This window comes from Onthophagus taurus, chromosome 1, assembly GCF_036711975.1.
Source record: "Onthophagus taurus isolate NC chromosome 1, IU_Otau_3.0, whole genome shotgun sequence".
Lineage (NCBI taxonomy): Eukaryota > Metazoa > Arthropoda > Insecta > Coleoptera > Scarabaeidae > Onthophagus > Onthophagus taurus.
This window is the reverse complement of record NC_091966.1, coordinates 2,539,110-2,565,785: the sequence shown is the minus strand read 5'-3', so window position 1 is coordinate 2,565,785 and position 26,676 is coordinate 2,539,110. Positions and strand designations below refer to the sequence as shown.

Sequence of the window (26,676 nt, the reverse complement as noted above, 5' to 3'; positions counted from 1 at the left end):
TGTTCGTTATATCCGAAGTCCGTTATGTCTAGGTTTTAATGCATTTTATTATATTACGGATATTGGAATAAAAATTCAATTTGTACTGTGTCAGTCAACAACGAAAGGCTTCATTAAGCGTCGCGTGTTGGGCTGTGATGTTGAAATTTATATCGCGTGTCCGCTGACGTTGCTATACTCGATCTCTTTGGCGTGTATCATGACCACGTGTGTTCCGACCCAATGAAAAAAAGATATATATAACGAAAACCATCGTCCGCTTGGGGAAATAGTGACGTAATTGAAACCGCTACGGGGGTCGGATTGCTTTTCAACGAAATTGGGGGGAATCTGATTTATATCGGAAACGATGCGGTGGCGTACCTTTAATTAGGGACCGGATGATTTACGACTGCGCCAAAAGAAAAAAAATCCCATGGAAAGATGATGATTTTAGGGACGGATTAATATTCGATACGATGCGGGATAGGCATGAAATTTTCGATTGTATGGTTCGTAAATACGCTAATTGCGGTTTTATATGAACGGTTAATTGGTTGCGTTACTATCGGCTGACGCAATTAGCGGCAAATGCCAAACGAACGGGTTTTATTGCACCGGGAACGTTTTAATAATATGGCAATTTGTAATAACACAAAAACAACCTCCAAAATTGTTTTGGATTCCGGGTTTTAATTGCTTGATTCATTATTTTCATCGCGTTATCGGATATATTTATAGTATAATAGTAATTCAGACAAAACAAACTATCGTTTATAGGATTACGTATAATATTCCATATAAACGAGATTATTATAATGATGAAATCTTTACGATTTTAATTAGATTCGAATCATATCATATCAACCTGAAACTAGTTATTATATAGAGTGTCAGATAAAAAACGCCCCAAGGTGTAACTCTGTCATTTACATTCCGATTTTCATGAGCGAGGTATCAAATGAAATGGTTTGATGAATACTACGATTCATGATACAAATAAATTTTTTCCTAGTCCATCTTCAATTTTAAGCGATTATTAGCTTTTGTTTTTCAAATTGCTTCATATATTTTTCTTCGCGTCATTAAACAGAGATTGTTTTTCTAAATCCATTGATGTCCATAAATTTAAATAAATCTATTTTGAATGCAATTTTAGCAGAGAAAAGACATCCTGTATACAGGGTGTTTCATAATATATATATAGCGCAGGACTTCAGGATGTGATAGCTTGTCCAAAAATTTAAAAACGTTCCTATCAACTGTCTATACAAAAAAGGTTCTGTAGGTCATGAGCTCTAAAGTTGAGAGTTTTCTAGAAAAATCAACTTTTATGTTGAAAAACATGGTTAATTTTTTTAAATAAAAAATTTATTTTACAATTAAACAAAATTTATGTAAACGTTAGAACAAGTAACAAAAGCAAGCGTTAACTTCATAATTGCAAAATAAAAAAAAATGATACAAAAGTTGTCTTTTCAAAATTCTCCAAACCGTAAGTAGGCAAGTTTAACAAGTAGGCTTTAAATTTTATAACAAAAGCTACCTCCTGTCAAAATAACAATTAGTTTGTACCTGCAAAAATTAAACTTGTATTACAAAATTAAAAATGAATTGCACAAACGCTGAAATGTGCGAAATGCAGGTAATGCGGCAGAAGCAAGGCGGTTGTATCAAGAAAGACATCCTGAGTACCACACCATAACTTGTTTCTGCACATTCACCAACGACTATGGGAAAATTGAAGTTTTAAAAGGAATACTGCTGATAATGGGCAGCCTATGGAAGTTGCAAATCCCCAAGTAGAAGAGGCTGTCCTCAACGAAATTGATGAAAATCCGACCACAAGTACCAGAAAAATTGCTCACAACTTAAACCTATCTCACTCGACGGTTTGGAGAATTTTGAAAAGGCAACTTTTGTATCCCTACCATATCCAAAGAGTACAAGCCTTATTGCCAAGAGATTTTCCGCCAAGATTGGCTTTTTGCACACGGATGCAAGACAAAATAGCTCAAAATCCTGAATTTGGAGCCGAAGTTCTGTTTACCGATGAAGCATCTTTCTCGAAGGATGGTATTTTCAATTTTCACAATAACCACATATGGGCAGAAGAAAATCCACATGAAATTGCAGAAGGCCATTATCAGCAACAATTTTCCGTAAATGTTTGGGCTGCCATCGTCGGTGATCATTTGATAGGCCCACATTTAACACAACTATTTTAACGTTTTTCTCTACTATAATTGCAATGAATGTTTATGTATTGTACATTAATGAATTCAGAAAAAAATCTCTATCTAATAACGCGAAGAAAAACAAACCGAGCAATTTGAAAATCAAAAGTATTAACTTTTGATTTTCAAATCACTTTCCGAACATTCTCTTACAGTTACTTGTGTTATACTGTAGTGTACCATCTGAAAAAGTTATCATTTACAACTGCTTCAGGCATTGAAATATCATTTTATGACTGTTAAAAGCTTTGCGCCTTACTTTTTTAATCGCTTGAAATTGAAGATGGCGTTGGAAAAAGTTTATTTGTAGCATGAATCATAGTATTCATCAAACCATTTCATTTGATAACTCGCTCATGAAAATCGGAATGTAAATGACAAGAGTTACAGCTTGGGGCGTTTTTTATCTGACACCCTGTATATGAAACTAGCAATGTTGTAAATAATAAAGTCAAGGCGACTTACGGCTAAGGCTCAATGATTAATATCATATCAACCCCAAATTGGTATTCATATTGCGTCGCTTTGGCCGCAAGCGACCTCGGCTTAATTGAATGAGGTTGCGAATGATAAAGTCTTGCGGTTAAGGCTCAGTGATTAATATCATATTAACCTGAAACAGGTTGTTACATTATGTTGCCTCGGTTTTATTAAATAGAGGTGTAGATAATAAAGCCGAGGTCGCTTGCGGCTGAGTCTCAGTGTTTCATATCATATCTACCTGAAACTGGTTATCATATTGTGACGTCTCGGCATTATTAGCTGATATTGTAGATCTTTTGATTAATTAAGTCGAGGTTGCTTGCGATTGAGGCTCAATGATTAATATTGGTCATCACACTATGGCGCCTCGACCCCGGTCTTATTAACTAAACTTATAGACTTAATTTAAGTTTTGATTGCTTGGTTAAGGCTCACTTTTACCATCCTCCTGATAAACTATCTAGAGGATAGTTGCCATGGTTACGGCGGTTTTAAGCACTCTCATTGGCTAAGAGCTGGATTTATCTATTGGATAAATTTATCAAGAGGTGGTAAAAGTGGGCCTAATTATTTTATAACATCCAAGATTATATAAATTGATGAAATGTTTAGGATGTTAATTACGTCCAAATCACTTAAAATTATTTATTTTAAATAAAAATAAAATACTTTATTGCCAAGTAAATAACTTAACGGCATCTCATCTTATAAATAGCAAAACACTGTCCTTTCACACTTCTCGCATATCTAAAGCTTCTCCGAATTTAGCTCATTCCTGACCCAGTTTCCTTGGGCAATTCAAAACACCACTGACGAATGTCTTCCAACCGACTCGACTTTAATATCCGTCTAACGTTGTTCCTTCCGTTACTAACAATCTTTTCCGCTTTGACACAAAAGCACACGGTCACTGCCGCCCCGGTTTTACTACGGATTAAGTTCCGTTTCGACAGTTAGATCGTAATCCCAATACTTACTGTTTGTTGGATGTACGGATTATAGTCAATTTTCTATTGCTAAATATAATCTTTTTGAATTGAATTGAGAAACCTACCCGTTGTTATTCGCCAAATTATTTCACGGAAATTACCACGAATATATTACGCCTGTTGGCAATATAAGAAGTTGTGTTGAATTTGTATTAAAATTAACGAGGTAATAAAATAAATTTGTTTTTGATTATATACAGTAAAACCTCGACTTACGCGACCCCGTCTTACGCGACCCCGTACTTACGCGGTTTTTCTAACGATAGCGCTTTGAGGTTTTCGACATTGAAATTTATTTACTTCTAAAAAAAGAGATCGAGACAAGTTAGCTACTTTTTTTCTAACTGGTATAGTTTTTGGTATAGCCTATTCGGACATCAAATTTGAACCATCCTGTACATACATTTTTTACATCCTTGATTTTATGATATGTATTTATCGAATTTCGACTTACACGATTTTCGATTTACGCGGCTACTGTTAGTCCCACCTATCGCGTAACTACGGGGTATTACTGTATATATATACAGGTGTTTCGGTGACTCGGGGAATAAATTTAACCACATATACTAGAGTGAAAATGATGACGATTCATGTAAAAAAAAATAGTAAAAGTCTTCAAATTTCAAAGATACAGGCCATCAAAGTTAGGAAATTTTAACACATTTTTCCAAATATCTTAAACACTATTTACAGTAAAGCGCTGAAATTTGGTACAGTATAAATCAATGTCGCGTAAAATTGTTAGGCAATTTATGAGTTGGATCGGTCCGCGGGAACAATGCTTACCGGCTGTTCCTAAAGTTTGTTTGCTCAGAACTTTTTTATTCTTTCATAACCCTACATTTATTTTTGCAATTTCTAATAGTAAATTTAGTTTAGAAACTTTTATTACTCTTAGATAATATTCATAAAAATCACCGTTTTCGTGTTAAATCCAAAAATGTTGGGTTCCGATTTCAATAGTGCTATTACTAAAAAAAAGAAATCTAAGTTTTTGAACGTCCTTTAGTATTTTTTATTACTTGTCTTGTTATTTTATGTACTTTTTTTTATTATTCCTGTTAGTGTTGTTGGTTTTTTGTTTATTTTTTGTTGATTTTTAATTTATTGTTTTTGGATTCTTTTATTAAACCAACTAAAACAAATTAAAAATGTGATTTAGCTAAATCTACACTTGGACATGTTGCATACATAATGGTTATGACAGCTCAGTTCGATTTTCACTTGTCATTGCTAATTCAAATTATTTATTTATTTATTTTTTTTAGTGTTATTGAATTCGGAGCCTAACATTTTTGCATTTAATACGGAAACGGTGGTTTTTATCAATATTCTCTAAGAGTGATAAAAGTTTCTAAAGTAAATTTACTATTAGAAAATGCAAAAATAAATGTAGGGTTATGATAGGATAAAAAAGTTCTGAGCAAACAAACTTTATGAACAGCCTGTATAGCATTGTTCCCGCGTACCGATCCAACTCAAAAATTGCCTAATGATTTTACGTAATGTTAGTTTACGCTGTACCAAATTTCAACGCTTTACCATAAATAGTGTTTAAGATATTTAGAAAAATGTGTTAAAATTTCATAACTTTGATAGCCTGTATCTTTGCAATTTGAGGACTTTTACTAATTTTTTTTACATGAATCGTCATCATTTTCACTCTAGTATATGTGGTTACATTTGTTCCCCGAGTCACCGAAACACCCTGTATATATATCAAAAACTAGAATAATCGATAATAATTGTTGTATACAGGGTGTATCTGAATGACTGCAACAAACTTCAAGGGGTGATTCTTTAGTGAATTTTAAGGGTACTTTCATATATGAACCATGGGCGACTTCGGCCCCCCTGGGGAGCTACGCCCCTCCAAAAATGGCGGAATATTTTGGTTTAATTTTTTTTTCTCAAAAACCATAAACGCTAGGAACATGAAATTTGGGGAATATGTTTAACTGGGTGTAGCTCCTTAGGGGAGCCGAAGTCGTCCATGGTTCATATATCAAAGTACCCTTAAAATTCACTAAAGAATCACCCCTTGAAGTTTGTTGCAGTCATTCAGATACACCTGTATATATATATATATAGTCACGACATTGTACTAGCTCATTGGGTTGGGTTGGGTTTTTGTGTGTTTTGTAAAACCAATATTGGCAACACAGATGTTTTAATGATTATTCAGCGCTAGAATGCAGTATATTTTTATAGAACGAAAAGTAGAACACTAGAATTCTTCGTCTTAAGAGATATACGGCTAAACCCGAATGTTTCTAGTTCTATGTCTAGTGTTAGTTCTAATATTAGTGTTAGCTCTAGTTTTAGTTGTTATTCAGTGTTAGATTGTTGTATATTTTTATTGAACTAAGACGTGCGGCTAAACCCAAATGATTTTAGTTCTAGGTATAGTGTTAATTCTACATAGTAACAGTGTTGGTGTAAAACTAGAACTAACACTAGACCTAGAACTAGAAAGTTTTGACGGGTTTAGCCGTCTTAAGAGACGTGCGGCTAAACCCGAATGTTTCTAGTTCTAGGTCTAGTGTTAGTTCTAGTTTTAATTATTATGCAGCGCTAGACCAAGAACTAGAATCATTGGGGTTTAGCCGTCTTAAGAGACGTACGGCTAAACCTAAATGTTTCTAGTTCTAGGTCTAATGGTAATTCTAGTAACAATGCAAGTATAAACCTAGAACTAACACTATACCTAAAACTAGAAACATTTCGGTTTAGCCGTACGTCTCTTAAGACGGCTAAACCCGAATGATTCTAGTTCTAGGTCTTGTGTTAGTTCTAGTGATAGTGCTAGTATAAAACTAGATCTAGTGTTAGTTCTAGTTTTAGTTGTCATTCATCGTTAGATTGTTGTACATTTTTATTAAACTAAAACTAAACCTAAAAACATTCGTGTTTAGCCGTTTTAAGAGAAGCATGGCTAAACTCTACAGCTAATAATTTTTCATTTAATTTTTTTCATTTCGTATTAGTCCGTTATATCAAAATTTTACTATAATTCTAAATTATTTATATTTATAAACTTTTATGTATGACTCAAATGTAGGTGTAATAAGGAAATTAAAACATAAAAAAAATGTTGTCCTTCATGGTGCGATATTAGGAGAAATACAAGCGTCCATAGACAAGTATAGAGTTTAAATAAAGTTCCTGGGTCTTGTTGTTCTAAGCGATGAGTCATGCATAGTCCGCCTCGACCTGTCTGACATCTGACATTTACCGCAGCCGAAGCCGACGCAAGAACACGACCGACAAACAGCCGCAACGTTCCTCTAATTTATAGTGCGATTTTACGGCTTAACGAGGAAATTACCCACTGATGGTGACTGCATTTTATCCGCCTGCATCCAAGTCTCTACTTGTACAAGTTGATATATCGTACCCAGAAATTACTTAACTAACTGTACACACTCTTTCACGTTTACAATCGTTAGTCTTAAATCAAATAAGACTTTATTTAATTTTGACACTGACCAATTCGCCAACAACATAAAGATTTCTTCAGATTTTACGACATCTTTACACAACACTTAACTTATATTAATAATGATGATGTTAAATGTTAATTATAAGTCAAGGTATTCCTGGTTAGGTTAGGCTATTTTGAAGTTTCTAAAATAGAAAAATAAACGAACTCGACTATTAAATTACAACCATTTTTAATATATCTGACAATTTAAAACTTGACGCGTTTTGCTTACATGTTGCGGACTTGTAGAAATAAACATCACGATTGTTTATTCAATAATCCCCCTTTGTTTACATTAGTAATCTACTTTTGCGGGATCATACCGTGAGAAAGTACTCAATTAAACTCGGTAAGGCGTGAATTACATCAAATTATAGTTTTAAAATAAACTTTCACTTAATCGACCATTCAAGAGTTTTTTATCCATTTAAAAATTTCAATTCCCTTGGATTTATAGTAAACGAAATCTTTAACGACATTTTATATACAATCTAAAGCAGTTTAATTCATGATTCATCCCGGCAAAAATCTAAATATTTTTTAAGCTTACAATTTAATTTTATTTTGTTTATTATTTTGAACTCCAAAATTGATAAAAGCGGGTTTAAATTTTAAATCCATCCAGGATTTAATGAGTTCCAGTTTATTTTCGTTTAAGGAAAATGCTTTTTTGATGCGTTTGATAACAAACATCTTTAACATAAATTTCATGCACAATTTAGCCATATTTGTTTTTGCTAGATATGGTTAACTCGAATAATTCGGAACATCTAATAAAACAACTGTCAGTGTTTGTTCTGGAATTATTCCATCACAAGATTAGATACTTAAATGAACTTCGATTTGTATCAGAAGTTACGGCTACAGTTTGGAATACGGTTTGATCTTGGATTTGAAAAATAATTATCATAATCTCTGCGTTTAGATGATATTGCGTGCAAATGAATCTTATAAAATTCAAATCGAATGCTAATCAACGCTTAACTTAAGATTAAAGAAGTGTTAACTATGAGTTTACGTCGCGATTACTTAAAAATGGGTTTTAAAAAATTTTAATCGAGTGTTCATCAACAAATAGGGAATCATATTATATTTAACTAATTAGGTCGTAATTAAATGTTATAAAACTGCAGTTAAACAATCGCTAATCAAATAATTATCAAAATCTCGGCGTTTGCATCACATTGAGTCTAAATGAATGTTCTACAACCCAATTATTATCAGCCGAAGTTAAGAAATTTTTAAACATTTTTCATTGGACATCAGGTCCGTATTGTCCGTTATGCAACATAGCTTAATAGTACAGGTTTTGCTTGGAAAAAAGTAACATGGTAATGCTAGTACAATACTAGAACTAACACTAGACCGAGAACTAAAAACATTCGGATTTAGCCGCACGTCCCTCAAGACGGCTAAACCCGAATGATTTTAGTTCTAGGTCTTGTGTTAGTTCTAGTGATAGTGTAAAACTAGAACTAACACTAGACAAATAAAAAATTTCCCAACCCAAATATTTCTAAAAGTATGTAAATAACGGTTTGTACACCCGAACTAGAAGAAAACATTTTGGATTTTATGGCAGATCGTAGAACTACTAGTACTATTGATAAATAACAAGCAACAGTATCCATACCACTTGTCTAGTACTTAATAGTACAAGAATTAAAAATTGCTGATCATCCGTTCTGAGAACAGTATGGCAAAACTATACTATGATGGAAAAATACTACTGATGCTGCGTTTTTAAAAAAAAATCTTTTTACTGATGACCATTAATTTGAAAAATATTCATAATTGAACTAAAGAAAATCCAGATTTTACGCTACGTTGGATAATAATTTGACAATTTGCTTTTTATTGGCGCTTACGATTGTCTCAAAAACGAGGTTGTATCTTTTTGTGAATAACTCTAAAACGATACGTCTCATCAAAAATTTCCTAGAGTAAAAATAATTTTAAAATGAAATAGGCTTTGAGAATCAATTGGAAAATTTAAGGGATAACGACAATAAAAAAGTTTTAAGGGAATAAACTTTGTAAACACCCTGTACAGCATTGATCCTGCACTTAAACGATTTCTCATCATAACATCGCACTGTTGGCCAAATGTTATTTATCTAAGACAAAAAATACTGAAAATATTTAAGAACATGTTTAAAAATTTCTTAACATTGAAGGTCCATATCTTAGCCATTTATGGGTTTAGTTAGATCAAAAATTTTTATACGAATCGTCATCATTGTGACTAGTATTTGAGATTAAAATTATGCCACGACTTACAGAAACACCCTGTATATCTTGGTAAAGATATATAATGTCAATTCCAGCGTCTCGGCCGCAAGTGACCTTGGCGATATGAATCGAAATCGTTCCTTATACAGGGTTTTTGAGAAGTAACGGATAAATTCGTTAAAACAATTAAAAACAGTTTATGGAAAAATCGCTGAGGCGGCTCTAAACTTTAGACTCTAAAGATTTAAATTGTTTGCAATTGTTTGGTATAGGTTTTAAAATTCTTCCGCCATTTTTAAACGAGTAATGATGTCATCGATATTTTTTGCCCCATTTCTATTACGGAATACGAAAGAGGAAGTTTCATTATTTCCCATTCGTAACCATGGCAACCAACTATTTCAGATATCAAATCATTATCTTAAGAAAATATCTGAAACAACTGGTTGCCATGGTAACGCATGGCTACTGCTATTTTCTACCGCAAATGAATGAAAAATCATGATCGATGAAAATAATACACAATCATTAAACTTTAAAGCAATATTTCTCAAATATTTGAAAAAAATGGGATGACGTCATAACTTGTTTAAAAATAGCGGAAATAATTAAAAATCTATACTAAAAAAACTGTTTTTAATTGTTTTAACGAGTTTATCTGTTCCTTTTGGGAAGCACTGTGTGTCTTGGAAAAGATACAAAATCTCGTATACGATGATAGTTATGTTTAAACCGCCGAGGTCGCTTGCGGCCGAGGCGCTAGAATTCTCCAAAGTAGAGGAAATAACAAAAAAGTTGAACAAACACTGAGCCACAATATAACAACCGTGTCACGTTGATATAAGTGGCCTCCCGCAACTTGTCAAAAGATTTACAACTGCATTTGACAGAGCCCGTTTACGGCCGAGGTGCCACAATATGAAAACTAATTCCAGGTTGATATGATATTAATCACGGAGCTTCAACCGTAAGCGGCCTCGATTTTCTCAAGAGAAGCTGCAGATTTGAAGGCGTATTTATGTGTTTAGACCAAAAATTTTTACTCTATTATTTGTAATTAAAATTATGCCATGGCTTACAGAAACAATCTGTATAAGACTCGATTTCGCTGCAAATCGCCGAGGTCGGTTGCGGACGAACTGCAAAATTTACATAGTCTTCGATATGATCGAAGAGGACCAGGAAGAAGAAGAAGAGTAATTCAAAATTTCGCAGCTGAGCATAAAAGGCTGTTTTGACATCTCAACGGTAAAACCATTCAGAACAACTGGACAACACTACTATCCGTGCAAAAAGTCAAGGCCTCTCACTTTAGAGATCGATATCTTCGCAACGGCTTGTTAAAAAAAATTGCGACAAAGTTTGTTGTAATCACTGAACATTTCTACGTAACATATGTTAATTTGAAAATGTTCGGATCCACGGATTTCTTTTTATCGCGAGTTAAATGAAAAAAGTACTCGATTTTTTACGGTACCGGCAACTTTGCGAATTTTTTCTCGAATTTTGAACAGGTGGTAGCCTGATGTGTTCTTAATTAGTGGCATATTTTATTTTTTCGATATTCCATACAGTTTCGCGGAAAATCGCAGTTTAGTAAGACGCCGTTATGTCGAAAACGTATATATGTCAAATAATGTCGGTTGTGGGACGTCGCGCCTTATTTATTTATGTAGGTAAGATAAAGGCGCGACGTACTGTCTAGGACACACCATGTATTCCGATTGGACGAAACTCCCCGCATATATAGGTTATTCGTCATATAGTTTTGGAGAAAAAAAATCGCAAAGTAGACAAAGTTGCTGGCACTCTCAAAAATCGAGTACTTTTTTCACTTAATTCGCGATATAAGAAAAACCGCGGACCCGAAAATTTCCAAATTAACATGTGATACACAGAAATGTTCACTGATTTCAATAAACTTTACCGCAATTTTTTCCATCGAGCGGTTACAAAGATATCGATCTCTAAAGTGAGGAGCCTTGACTTTTTGCACGGATAGTAAGGGCCAGTTTTACAATAGTGGTTTAAACTACGTTTAACTTAATCTATGGTTAACTAACAAAAAAAATGTTTTACAACTACCGTTTAACGTTAAACTACGGTTAGAATCGACGTTTACGTTACCTATAGTCATCAACCGTTTAAGCGCCAAAACTTAGTTACGGGCACCAGACCTAACCTCTTTTCTTTGTGTACTTGGTGCACGGTTCACATTTGTTCAATTTGTGAAAAATTGTTTTAATATTTTGTATACCTAATAGATTAAAAAGGACGAACAACGATATAATCAATTTATGTAAGAAGTTACTTTTTGAGGGCGTCTCAGTGTCGTCAATCCTATCCTGGAATTAGTTTATTACTCGAGTTACTTTTTGAAGTAAGTTTAATTTGAAAATGTTTTACAAAGCTTCAAATAGGTTGGAAATGTACCTGATTAGATAGTCAAAACGTTCCAGAAATTCTTGGTCTGACCATTTTTCAAAATGGTTATTCCGCTCACGAAAAACTTTTGCTTTTCTAGGAAAACCCACCATTTTAACTACTTCTAAGAAATCTTCATCGTCCGTAAGTTCAGTAAATATATTATTCATAGTTAAAAAATATGTTTACAAAATGAAAATCAAACAGTTATAAAATACAAAAGTAAGAGGTTATAATTTTGACAGATATTAAACAATGAAGTTAGTTATATGTACAATATGAAATTGACACTTATTACCAACTGTAGTATAAACCTCCGTTTCTTATATTTAGTTTAATAATTCGGGGTAAAACATAATTTTTGTAAAACTTAGTTTAAATTTTAACTGCCGATTAGTTAATCGGACGCTTAAACTATGATTGTAAAACCGGGCCTAAAAGTGACACTAATAGAATAAGTGATAAGGCTCAGCGAATTTTAATTCCATTTTCAATTTTGTATTTGTGCAAAGCTGGGTTTTCAGCGATCGCTGTAATAAAACGCAAGTATAGAGTGGGAGAAAAATGAAATAAATGTCCAGCTTAGTTCAACAATTTGAGAAAATGTGCAGATATTTTTAGGCACACTTCTTTTTATCTCATATTTACATTTATATTATAAAAAGGTATCGCGATTAAGAAAAGCTTTGGATAGTACATTTTTTTTGCACAACTTTGTACATTACATAAATTCTTAAATATTAAAGTCCCCTTAAATGTTGTATAATAAAAAAGAATGTTAAAAAAACTATAATAAAATGCATCATATAAAAAGAAGTGTGTAGTATACGAAAACGTATAAATACATTACATTAACATTACGAAACGTGTAAAGTACGTAAAGTAAAGGACAAAAAACGCGTAAAGACAATGCAATATCAAATCAGGTTATCCTTGAAGCGCGTGCAGTCGAGCGGTCGAGAAATCGCGTTGCCCGCGACGACGTCGTTCTCGGCAATATACCAAGCAGCAAGTCGACACTTTCGCGGCCGGAAGTGGCTCGTGTAAGCAACGAAAATATTAATAGAACCAAACTTAATCAAACAATTTATAAATCGTAGTATAAATACCCCCAAAAAAAATCGTTATAATAACAAAAGAATCGCAACCAACTTGATTTACATAATAAAACTTTCGCGTTCTAAACAGATTCGCTAATCGTGAGTTATAATGAAATAACCGAGTCATTAATTTTTATATTCATGTGTGTTGGTTAAATTAAAAATTGCGTCACAAATATTGTAATTTCTTCTTAGATTTTCTCGGAATTTATTACTTTTTTATTTCTAATAAAATTAAATTGTAGATTTGGTGTGACCTTCTTCGAGTTGGTTGGGGACACCTGAAAGTGACAGTACACGGTGGGGTATGACTCACCTGGACCAGAGGTTGTCAAATTGATCGGGAGGCCGTTGCATAACTGCGCGCAGATCAGGCCCAATACAACACAGAGTACTCTCCATAACGTTTCCATAATTTTCGCACTACACTTAAATAAAATATGAAAATTGAAAAAAATAAAAACGGGAGCCCGACCGCACTCAAAATCAACACTTTTCTATTTAATGGTGTAACCGCTTATCACTCTCTTTACGTTTGATTTTCAAACGTTGACATCTCAACGCCGACCGATACTCCCTTACCAGGGATCAGCTGTTACATCTTAACGCTCAGTCGACCGCACTTACTCGCTTATTAAAACGCAACTCCGCGACGAGAAAATCAGAATCACTGGGAAACGTTTCGAAACCGACTGTATCAGTCAACCATCTTTACCTTTAAAAATGACAAGAGCGTTATGAAAAAGGAGGGGGTATATTAATGATATCACCACCATCTATTATCTTATAGTTGCACTACGACTTTAAAAGCAAAATTTAACAAATAACATTTTATTTTTACGAAAACTATAAACATATAAATAATAACAAAGTTAAAACATATAGCTTGGTAAAAATTAATGTTAAATTTATAACTAAATTGTAAATTATAAACATAATACAAATTGTAGAATGAGGAAATCTGTAATACCGGCGATTATTTTTAACATCAAAAATTATTTATAACTTTTATTATTAAAATATCTAAGGTAAAACGAATTTGAATCTAAAAAATAATTATAATTCATTAATTAATTTATCATCAAAATCTAGTTATTTAATACATAAACATTCAATTTGACATTTCAAAATTTTTTTAGGTTAGTTTTAATTAATCCTTTCCTTAAAATCTCCAAAAATATGGCAAGTGTTACAATTACATCAACAAAAACCGACGATAAAAAGGTAAAAGATAAGAACAAAGAGATAAATGAGGCCGCAAGTGGGTCGAATATCGATGAGGTGTTAGAAAAAATTAAAGAGATCGATAACACTTGTGCCTTTGGGAAATGTAAAACTAAAACGGCCAATTTTGCCATACAATGTAAATACTGTAATCTTCGATTTTGTACTTCGCACGGTTTGCCTGAAATCCACGGGTGTGGGGAGGCTGTAAGACGAGATGAAAAGAGGAAATATATGCATCCGGAACCGAAACTGTCGGAGAATAAACATGAGAAGGCTGCTACAAAGTTGAGTATGAAATTGAAACAGATGCAAATGGAGAGGAAGGCTAAACAATACTCTAGTAAAGGGAAAAATAAATGATTCTTTATAATAATGTGTTAATTGTATTTATATTGAAATTACCTAATAAATATATTGATTAATTTTTAGCTAATTAGAGTAGATTTCTATAAAAACACATAAATGTAAAAGTTAAACTTATTGATGATATTACTTTATTTATTATTAAGACAGTTTCACCCCAATATGTAAAGCATCCTCGGGAAATGTACTGAACTTGGAAACACTGACAAACAAAGGTTGAAAACTTATTGAATTTTATACATTTACACTAGGACCTTGCCTGCAAGCAACTTCGGCGATTTAAAAGTAAATGTCTTATAAAAAATTTGTATCTTGTTAAAGATCTAAGCGAGGCGCTGGAATTGATATTAATACAAAATCGCGTTTAGAAGATTCTAGCGCCTTGCTCGAAAGCGACCTTGGGGTTTTGAGGGTAAATGTCATCTTACGCGATTATTCTTAAGAGACTGCATTTTTACCAACATCCTATACCGGGTATTTCATATAACTGGCAATATACAGGTGTCCGGAAATTGCGTCTATAGGGTGTCCAATTAGTGCGATATCGGACGATATCTCCTTACAGGGTGTCGCTAGAAGAAAATGTTTATATATAAAGTTGTTTGGTGCTCGAAGGTGCATAACCTAAAAATATTTTTGTTTATACAGGGTGTTGCAAAAACAAAGTACAAGGTACAACTTCGTAAATTTAAATGGAACATCCCATATTTTATTACATTTTTAAATTACCCTTAAAATTCGACATACTTTTTGTTAAGCATTACCTATACCAAAATTTTACCGTTTTTGAAATATTCAACATTTTGTGAAAAAATCTCCGTCTGCACGTGTCTATAAAAGAAAGCATACCCAATTTATTTAAGACCCTACAAAGCAAATCTTTTGTAGATTATTAATGCATAGTTACAGTAACTTCATGCCCCTATAAAAATCTGGTAACCTTCTACAGGTACGTAGAAGGTTGATATGACAGGTTGATATGTTCGTAATATTGTACTCAATACCAGAAACTTGAAATAGCTATATTTCATTTTTTTTTAATGGAATGCCTCATATTTTTTTATCTTAAATTATTCGCCAAGTAATAAGGTTTCTTTTTTATAAAGCATGTCCTATACCTATTTGCAATAGTTATCAAGTTATTTATAGGACAATAAAAAAGAAACCTTATTACTTGGCGAATAATTTAAGATGGGGTTCCATGGACGTTCCATTTAAATTTACAAAGTTGTACCTTGTACTTTGTTTTTGCAACACCCTGTATAAACAAAAATATTTTTAGGTTATGCACCTTCGAGCACCAAACAACTTTATATATAAACATTTTCTTCTAGCGACACCCTGTAAGGAGATATCGTCCGATATCGCACTAATTGGACACCCGGTATATTGATAGAGGTGATTTTACATCAAAATCATGACGAAAACTTTATATACCTAAAGTCCGGTCCGAAAATACTTCCTAAGGGCGCTAGAGCCCTTTAAAGATGGCACTCAAAAACTACTTTTTTAGCTCAAAAACGACAAGGTTTAGAATGCCGAAATTTGGTGTACAGGAATATTTTTACGTGACAAATATGATAATTAAAAGAAAAAAATTTATGGGGTCCAACATAACACATAGGGGGCGCGTTTACGGTATCCTACTATCTTTATCTTTATTTTTCTGCCATTTTAATTGCATCAATCAATTCTGCGGAAAAAAATACATAAAAAAGGTTAAATTAAATTAAAAAATTGTCTAAAACCAGTCGTTTTCAAGAAAAATTGCACAATATGATTTACGGTATTAAAATCAATTTTAATAGTTATTTTTGATATAAGATAGCGAAATGACACTTTTGTATTCGAGAACGAAAGTTTTTTTTGCGAGCTTTAGCGAGCAAAAAGATCATTCAAGAATGCAAAAGAATTTCGCTGTCGTGTATCAACAACATAATCATAAAAAATGGGTTGTAAAGCTCATTGTTGAGTAGTACTTTTTTGTCTCTTTAGTATTTTCCTCAAAGTTAATAGTTTCCGTGTAAAAAAAAAATATCGTGCCATGTACCGTTATGTGTCGCCATGTTTAGCTAAAATTATTCTAAAAGTTGGTTCTGAGAACTTGTAAGTTTCATTTACGGTGAATCCTCATATTTGTTCATGATTATTAATAATTTTTGACTGTTATTAAGCAAGAGTACCAATTTTATAATATTGTTTGAAACAACGCAATTTATTCAGACAGACATTCATCTTATTTATGGTTTTTCTTATGAAAATCACAATTAATTGGTGTTATTTATTTAGTACTAGATACACAACTTTCATAGCCAGCTATAAAGAAAACAAATTTGTTTAATAATAGCAGCGCTTTACAATACCATGTAGCATATTATTTTATTTTTTTACGCTAAAACTATTATCTTTAAGGAAAAAATTAAAGAGACAAAAAAGTACCAACAATGAATAAGCTTTACAACCCATATTTTTTTTATGTTAATATTCCATGGCGTTAAAAAGTTGTTATAAAAAAGTATATTAATCAGTATACAATAATGTAAATAAAATAAATTTTTGGCTCAACTTTGACAGCTCATTGCTCGCAAACAAAAGAGTTGCGAAAAACAAAAAACTTGTGGTATTTTGGCAAGTACTATGTCCTAGTAAAGTTTCCCGATTAAAAACTGAACCAGCCTGTTCAGCTGAGTGTTCTTACACTGAATCCTGCATGTTCTGAAAAAACTTAAAATAAAACATCTGCCTATAACTAATATAAGCAGATGATATAATTCCGGAATATACACTGTATTAATTAATTATCGTACCCAACGTCATCACCAAATACGCAAGTCGCGTATTACAATACCAATACTGTGATATTGGTTGCATACTTGCAATGATGACGTCGGGTACGATAATTAGTTAACACACTGTATGTCCGCAAACGAAATAATAAAAGAAATTCGCCAGATTACAAAAGAAAGCCAATTTTAGGTATACATTAATCAACTCGCCGAATAAGCAACCGATACAACCCAAGCCCAATCATTGCTTCTTAACACTCCAATAGTAGCATGTCATCTAAGAAATGACGTAGACAGTCTGTCTGGACTAACCAGTTAATATTTTTGCATGTATTGAATAGGCATCTTAGAGATGACATGCCCCACTCTTGTAATAACCGAAGGCGCGACTACTGCAGTGTTAAAAAGCATTTCAAAAACTGCACATTTGAACGCCATCACGCTTTTTGATTTAAATACCACCGGAAGGGGGTTATAATAGGCATAAATGTTGTAGTTAAATGATCTTTCTAATAAAGAGGTCCTATGAGCAGGAGGGGCAATCAAATTCCTATTTCTAATATTAATGGAATGAATATCACCCTTAAATCTTACTTTCTTTAAACTAAAGTCCCTAGATTTACAAAGTACCGCGGTTTGTCGCCATTTTAGCTCGAAAATCAAGCGGGAAATTTAAAACTATGTCATCTATTGAAACATTACGCCAAAATTTCTTTCTTTTTTCTCCTAGTACTCTGAAGAGTTGAAAGCCCTTCTTACTGCTATTTTTCAACTCCAAAGGCAACAAGACGGCAATATTTTTGTAAATAAGTGGTGAGATGCAGTGACAAGTTGTCAAACCGCCATTTTGGCTCGAAAACAGGTGTCATGAACCGCGGTACTTTATAAATCTAGGGACTCTACTTTAAACGATAATAAGGCAATATTTGATGAAAGACAGTCAAGGAGCACAGAGTAAATCGGTTCCTCATATTCAACCAACTTAAATCCTTCAATTTGTGCAAAATTCTATCAAACTTTCGCTTGCCGTATTTATATCAGTCTCTTTATGGGCTCCCTGAACTCTACGCGCGCACACAGAATCCAAATAAGGACCATAAATAGGCAACCAATAATTAAACAAAGACAGAACCATACTTTCACACAAAGTAATATTAAGTTTATATTACAAATATTGGCGTAAGGGTAAAACAACTTTAAATTGCAAAAAGCGGTATCATTTTTTTTTTAAATATGAGAACTAAACCGAAAGCTGTTATCAGCGATAAGACCAAGATTTTTCTGTACTGAGGTAATTGGTATGCGCGACCCATTGAGGCTAATATTCAGTGAGTCTTTTAACATTTCAACCCCCCCCCCCCCAAGCTCTCAAAGAGTAGCACCAAGTAGAACTCTGTCTGAAGACAGAGTATGCAATATAGTAATATCTTATGTTAACTAGTGCTACCTACCACTGTCACTAGAACTAACATTAGACCTACCTAGGGCTAGAACTAGAAATATTTAGATATGTTGCATTTTATGTGAGATAAAGTAAATAGATACGCTTTTTTTAAGTGAAATTCACTGTACAAGAAGCGATTTTGCCTTAAATTGAAGAGGTCGCTTGCGGGCGAGGCACTAAAATTAATATATCAATGCAAAATAGTCGAGTTTGGAGGATTATAGCGCCTCACCCGCAAGTGACATCGGCAATTTTAAGGTAAATATCTTATAAGGGACCTTGCATGATTACTAAGATATACAGGGTGATTTATAACATACGGAGCAGACTAAAAGAGTAGGTACTGGAGGTAAAACTGAAGAGATTTTCTTAATAATGTTGTGTTAAAAACTTAATAGTTACACAGATATCGCATGTTAATTTTTTAAATAATTTAACGTTCGTTTTTGAGAACCGCTGATATTCAGTAAAGAATAATTAAAATACTTGTCCGTTGCTAAGTAACCAAATCAACTGGATTGGCAGCAATAAAAACATGGTATCAGCGGTTCTCAATAAACAAACACCACCGTTTGAGCGTTTTAACAAATTTTTAAATAGCCGTAACTGCTATGTTATAAAGATTTTATTATTTTTATTAATTATGCATTGTTTAAGTAACCCCGAAATATTCGCAGTTTGAATTTAAGCGTAGTGTAATACCGTATATGGTAAGAAATGCTCGGCCATTACTTCAACTTTAACGTTCTATATCTTTGTGATTATTAAGTTGTGGTGAAAATTTGATTAGAAAAATATCTTCAATTTGGCTCCTAGTACCTACCCTTTTAGTCTGCTCCGTATGGTATAAATCACCCTGTATAAGAAGAATTTCGTCTCAAATCTCTGAGGCCGCTTGCGGACGAGGCACAGCAATAAATATATCAAAACAAAATTGTTGACTTTGCAGGATTCTATCGCCTCGCCCGCAAGCGACCTCGGCGGTTTGAGGGTACATATTATTTTATAAGAGTTTTTGCATCGTTATCTAGACATAGAAGGAACAATTTCGCCTTAAATCGCCGAGGTCGCTTGCGGGCGAAGTGCTCGAATTGATATATTAACACAAAATTGTCGACTTTGGAGGATTCGCGCACCTCGCCGGTTTGAGGATTAATTTCTTCTTATAAAAGACTTAGTTACTTGAGTACTCACCTCAATCACGACTCAGCTAATTTGAAACACATTCAATATCTACAAAGTAAATGATAACCAATGTCAAAAATGTTTAAACATTTTGACACGAATAGCCAAAAATAACAATGTAATTTAGTTTCTACTCATGCTGTTATATAAAAATTGATAACCAAAAGGAACTAAAATAATCCAAAATAAATGAAATTTATTTGAATTTATTTCCTTTTAATATTTACATACACGTGTATATAAAGTTTTTATTATTAGTCCACATAAAAAATATACTAATTTATTAATTGGTATAAAAATATATCAGTACGGTTTTAGGGTCTTAGGAATACAAAGTTACGAGTTATAATACTTCTACATTTACTAAAACGTTTTTCTTTGTTAAAACTTAGCCGAGAGTTAGAGAAAGAGAGATCGTACTCGTGTTATTATTATCACAATTACAAAGCAAAATTGACGGTAACCATAATGACGCAACCTACAGCCCAACAAACTACGAGATAAATCCAAAATTTTCCACTAAACGCGCTACGATATTTATTGTTCGAACCGCTCCCAAACTCCTGTTTACAACTTTCGCGTGCCAAATAAACCAACGCGGCAGGTATTATGTACTGAATACAAGCGCCAGCGTACGCCCCGGTAAATTTAACCAAAGAATGCAAATTGTGCGTACTAAACGCAATGGCAATCGGAGGTAGAACGGCGATGGTTGGAAAAGTTAATTTTCTTAAAACAAAGTTGTACCTATCCATGTTATTTACGTCTAAAAATAAAGCTTTTAAATTATTTTGTAGGGTTATAGCGATTATAGGAAAACTGGTAGAGAGCGTAAAAACTGGGAATAAACTTAAAAAATATAATATAATTTTCATAAAAATTCCGCTATAATCGCCGTTATTTGGTAAAAAGTTTAACGTATATAAATCATTTAATTCCTTAAAAGCAAACGTACCCGTTAAAGCTAAAAGCAGGTAAAACATACAAATTAAAACGTAATCAAGACCAATTTGTCTTACTACATATTGTTTCTCCGAAAACGGAGCCACTAAACCCGGTAACGAATGGTGACACATAAAACTATAAACGCTAGCGCCTATCAGTGCAGGCACACCGTCGAAATCGAACATTAACGGATGTCCCATCGCCCCATTCTTCGCCAAACGAACACACGCCAAGGTAACCATTATCATAAAAGCACACCATCTCATCGTAGTGGTGCACAATTGTAAATACTTCGTTTTTTGTACGTTAAAATAGGTAAAAGGACCGACTAGTATAGCAAAAAAGACGACGAAAATCCGATAAATATCCGCCTTTTCGATTGGCGCGTCCTCCCAACACGGAGTTCCGAAATCTTCGGACGTCGCATTGGAAGTACACGCTATATCAGAAAGGGATTTTGCGACGGCAGCCGCGTATATCGCGAGATCGCCGTAAAGGTAAACGCAAAGGGAAAGGTAAAAACTGATTCGACCCCATTTATTAAAATATAACGCAGCTATTTCTCCCAATTCCACCTTTTCGTTCAGAGAATAATAACGGCTGCGTAGTCTTGAAGTTTGAACTATTGCAGTTTGTTCGTTTGTATCTTCCGATTCCGATCCAGAATCGACTATAGCTTCACTCTCCTAAAAATTAATTCATTGATTTAATATAAATTTAAACAAAAATTAATTTATTGTTATATACATAAATAAGAAAAATAATAACACATCGATGTAGTCTCTTTTAATGGTAAAATGTTGGTAAGGAGTCTTAAGGGGCTGGATGGGTTACTGATGTCTATTCAATATTAAAACTTTAAGAAATGCCCATAGGCGTTCGAGCAACAATAGCAGCTTTACCAATGAAACTCTACTCACACGTCCCCGAAGATAATAGTCGCGTGATCCCCTTGTGTGTGCAACGAATGCATGTTATGTAGCGGACGAGACAGGGCGAAGAGCGAATTTTTCTAGCACTTAAATAAGCAGTACCGATTGGTTAGGGTATGGTAACCCCGACAGAAAAGTTCCTGGTCCTCCAGGTTAGGGATTAATCGTGGGGCTGACTTTGTGAGGCAGCCGCTAGCAATGAGATTACGATCTGTTGGACAAAGGGTCATTCGGGAAATAAGCTTCACGACATGGTGGACAAATAATAAGGCCTTTAATAGAGCTTCAAAAAGAGGAAACACGTAAGAAGTTTCTAAATTACTGGGACAGGACACCAGAATGTCGTCAAGCCAAAGAGGCTCTGATGTACCCTGATCCTAAACGAACAGATTTATTTATGAGGCTGTCCAGGAAGAACCTACGTTTGGTTATAGGTCTAATCACTGGACACTGACATCTACAGAAACACTTACTAAACATGAGAATAAGTGACACCGACATCTGCAGAGGATGCGGTGAGGAGGAGGAATCAGCGGAACACATTTTATGCGACTGCGTGATCCTCGAAACATTAAGGTTATCCATTTTTGGAGATATCCAGATTAGCATGAGTGGAATCAGGGCAGCACAACCAAGACAAATTCTAGCCTTTGCCTCCAAGGTAATATGGCTGGAAGGACCCTAATGCTAACCAAATGACGGAAGGGATCTGCTGAGGTCAAAGTGCTGCGGGCGTAATAGCCTGCCTTCCCGCGAATCCAGAATCCGTAGGGCTGACAACACAACACCGGAAAAAGAACTATATGTTATAGAACTTCAAGTGAAGCCTCGAAACAGCGGACGGAAGATGCAAACTTAACTAGAAACATACATACATACTCTTTATAGAATGGGAGCCAATTTAGCCAAACCTAATGTCGTAGACTTCAAACCTATAAGTGAGAGGAAATGCGTACTAAGGATAAAAACTTTTCACGTTAATCGCCGAGGTTCAGCTTTAGATTCTAGCGCCTCGCATGCAAGCGACTTCGACGTTTTAAGAGTAAGCACAATCTCATACAAGACTTTGTATCTTTACCAAGACATACCGGGAATTTCATATGTATAACTAGTAATACATGAATGCAGTAACGATAGTTACGAAACTACTATGCACTTGCATTGTCCCACATAAAATGCAACATAGCTTAATAGTACAGGTATTGGATAGTTTTGCAAAGGAAAAGTTTTGTTTAGAAAAGGTGACGTCATTAGGATAACTCTGAACTTCCATTTTAAGAGACGCACAAAAAACGCGAATATTTCTAGTTCTAAGTCTAGTGTTAGTTCTACTTTTCGTTCAATAAAAATATACTACAATCTTATGCTGAATAACAATTAAAACTAGAACTAATACTAGATCTAGAACTATTTCCTTTATCGTCTCTCAAGACGGCTAAAGCCAAATGATTCTAGTTCTAGGTCTTGTGTTAGTTCTAGTGAGAGTGCTAGTGTAAAACTAGAACTAACACTAGACCTAGAACTAGAAACATCCGGATTTAGCCGCACGTCTCTCAAGATGGCTAAACCCGAATGATTCTAGTTCTAGCTCTTGTGTTAGTTTTAGTTATAGTTTTAATTGTTATTAAGCGCTAAATTGTTGTCTATTTTTACTGAAATAAAACTAGAACTAACACTAAACCTAGAACTAGAAAATTTCGGGTTTAGCCGTCTTTAGAGACGTGCGGTTAAATCCAAATGATACGTCTGAAGACGCACGGCTAAACCCGAAACTTTCTAGTTCTAGGTCTAGTGTTAGTTCTAGTTTTAATTGTTATGCAGTGCTAGACTAAGAACTAGAATGATTCGGGTTTAGCCGTCTCAAGAGACATACGGCTAACTCACATGTTTCTAGTTCTTTCTAGTAGTGTTACTTGTTGCATTTTGTGTGAAACAAAGTACAATGTGTTACTTAATTATCGTGTCGACAAAGTATGCAACCAATATCACAAATTGGTATTGCAACGCGACGAAAGTTCCTAAAAACGATGGCGACAATTCATTAACTTTAAAAGCCGTTTGAAGTATATTTAGATATATTTTAATAATTAAAAAAATATTTTAAATATGAAAATATATAAAATCTAAAAGAAATTTTCACTGAACGTTATCGTTAGTTTGATTTGTTTATTGACTTACCGCTTAAAGCAACCGCTAGAAACTAGAAACAACGATAGTTCTAAAAAGAACTGTTTCGCAAAATATAAAGGCAGCAAAAACGGTTAAAGAACGAAGAAAATCGGAAACTCACAAAGCGTACGAGAATCACAACAATAACAATAACGTTCAATCAGCTGTCAACATCTCGTTACTAATTTAAAATTATCCAAGCTACCACTACACATTGAGATATGCAGCCAATATTACACAGGTCACGTCGTTTACGATTATTAATAGACAACCTAAGCCTTGATGTCATAGAGATGGGCAAAGCTTATACCGACTCCAAACATTTTCGTTGCTAACGGTAAATCACCATATGCAATTTTTCATTAGTGTTAAAATAAAATAAACTAAGACGATGACATTTCAAATGACATTTTTTGGCGATTTATCGTTAGCAATGAAATTGTTTGGAGTCAGTATAAGTTCCACCCATCTCTGTGACGTCAGACTTAGGCAGTCTATTAACATAGTGTAAGTTACACCCTGGTTTCTATGGAAATAAATTTTTGTATATTGCATCTTAAGTGAAATCACTGTATAAGGAAGATATCGTCCCAAATCGCCGAGGTCGCTTAGGAGCGAGGCGCTGCATTTGATTTATCAAAACGATATCGTCAGTTTTGAGAGAAGATTCTAGCGCCTTCTTATGAGAGAGTTTGCATCTTTACCAAGATGTATAAGAAACGATTTCATCCCAGGTTTGATGATAAATGTCTTCTTATAAGAGACTTTGTATTGACTGTTATAAGAGACTGACAATTTCACCTCAAATTGCTGAGGTCGCTTGCGGGCGAGGCACTGGAATTGATATAATAATAATAATAATCGCTTTATTGCCTCACATAAATAAATAAATAGAAAAAGAAAAAGTACAAAAAATCGCAAATAAGGAAAAACGATTATAATATAGAAAAAATTTACTTTTAGAGGCAATCTCATGGTGGAGTTCAATTACAGTGAATTAGTCCTCCACCACACCATGTATTACTGTGCAACACTTTTATACAATTGGCGCATAATATTTAAAATAATAGGTATTTCTGAAAGTTCTGACTCACCCCCAGCTGCACGCCCCAAAAAATAATCATTGCTTATTGAATAAATAATCTTTATACTGTTTTTAAAAGGTTTTAAAGATGTACTACAAAGATGTGCTGGCAAGTGATTAAAAAAATTTGCTATACAGTATGTAAAACATATTTTCTAAAATTCAAAATTATATATCAAAATAAAACTGATACAAAGTGTGTGTTATGGATCTTAGTTCTCCTAAAATTTTCACCCTCTTGAGAAGGTGAGAGCTTTACCAAATATACCTGGGCATATGTACATTCTTCAATATGTCTTTGACATCAAACTACCAGAATAAATCTTATATCAGGAAGAAAGTAGATGCAAAAATAACCATGATTAAAGTTGTCTAACTTATTATTGCCATAAACATAATATATCATCTGGTTATTAGTCAGCATGGTAAAGTTTAAATTGTTATTACTAAAGATATCTAATCAAATTGACCTTAAAGTTTTTATAAACTACAAAGATTACAAACAAAAGAAATTTATGATGACAAATCTAACAATAAAGGCATTTTTTTGAATAATTTGCTTACCCCATCAATTTTGTGATGTTGAATTTTTCTCCACTGTATAGTGGCATTGGCACAAGCAATGCTTTCTATTATAAAGGTAACCGTTACAAAACTAACCAATGCTAAGATAATAAGAAGTATTACGCTCAACAACCAACCAGCTTTTGAAAAAGACGCTGGCAGTGTTAAGGCGCCCGTTCCAACGATTAAATTGAACACATATACCAAACCAACCTAAAAAAGAAACACTTTCACTTTTTTTATTGTCGAAATTTTTGCAAAACTTACCCATGATGAATATAAATCGGGTTGTGGTTCACCGGAAGGCATTCTAGGGGTTGTTACGGTGACAACATGATTGTATTCGATAACGGCGCTTTCGAGTCGATTATATTAACTGTAAAAAATTGTATAAAGAGGGTAAATAATGTAATAGCTGTCAGACGTTAGACTAAACAGCTGTTGCGCTGCTGATTTTGACGTTTTTATGTCGGTAATGTAGATTTCTATTTAAAAATTAAATTAATTCCGTTTTAATAAAACATTAATTCATTAATATTTTATTTTAAGTTGTTGATATTATTTGATTTTTATTAAAAATTAATTTTATTATATTCAAAAATGGATTGAGATATAAAACGATTTTTTTTTTAAATTAGAAATTTAAGTTGGTAATACAGAGTGATATCAAATTTTAAAATATTTCCTTTTTATATCATTTAACTCTATCAAAGTTTAAATATTATCTTAATTAATTTCAGAAACAATGTTATCTTGCATTTAACAACCGCAGGGAATTTGATTAAGGAAAAACCATTTCCGTGTAACAAAACTTTGTTGGTGTTGGTGATAAGAAAAACGAAATGTTTTTCGTTAAATTAAAAAAATATTTTGTTATTAATTAATTAAAAGAACTAAGAAATGTAATTATTACGAATTAAATGTAGTAAAATGACTCATTCGTTCATGAACGCGATCTTACAACCGATGACTAAGATAAATTTCCATGAAATTCTTAGTTGTTATATAAATAGAAAAAATTAAGATGACTAAGTAATTATTTATAT

At 33.5% G+C, this 26,676-nt stretch overlaps 3 protein-coding genes across 5 annotated transcripts in view; 1 reads left to right on the top strand and 2 right to left on the bottom strand.

Moving 5' to 3' along the window:
• The window catches only part of LOC111423476 (uncharacterized), a 76,620-nt gene extending 62,977 nt beyond the window's left edge, over window positions 1-13,643 (bottom strand). For all 3 annotated transcript variants that reach the window (XM_023056715.2, XM_071194333.1, XM_023056734.2), the window contains exon 1: window positions 13,248-13,643. In XM_023056715.2, the coding sequence (XP_022912483.2) occupies window positions 13,248-13,344 (97 nt within the window). In that variant the 5' untranslated portion in view covers window positions 13,345-13,643. The remainder of the gene's footprint in view (window positions 1-13,247) is intronic.
• A 249-nt stretch (window positions 13,644-13,892) lies between these two features.
• Window positions 13,893-14,591, top strand: LOC111423124 (DNA-binding protein SMUBP-2). The gene is made up of 2 exons (XM_023056370.2): window positions 13,893-13,959; window positions 14,071-14,591. The coding sequence occupies exon 2, from the start codon at window positions 14,111-14,113 to the stop codon at window positions 14,516-14,518; it is 408 nt and encodes a 135-aa protein (XP_022912138.2). The 5' UTR covers window positions 13,893-13,959; window positions 14,071-14,110; the 3' UTR covers window positions 14,519-14,591.
• Window positions 14,592-20,292: 5,701 nt separating this feature from the next.
• Window positions 20,293-26,066, bottom strand: LOC111423504 (transmembrane protein 104 homolog). Its single transcript, XM_023056752.2, has 3 exons — window positions 25,898-26,066; window positions 25,631-25,843; window positions 20,293-21,567 (listed from the first exon to the last, which is right to left on the bottom strand). The coding sequence occupies exons 1-3, from the start codon at window positions 25,937-25,939 to the stop codon at window positions 20,377-20,379; spliced, it is 1,446 nt and encodes a 481-aa protein (XP_022912520.1). The 5' UTR covers window positions 25,940-26,066; the 3' UTR covers window positions 20,293-20,376.
• Between the last annotated feature and the right edge of the window lie 610 nt (window positions 26,067-26,676).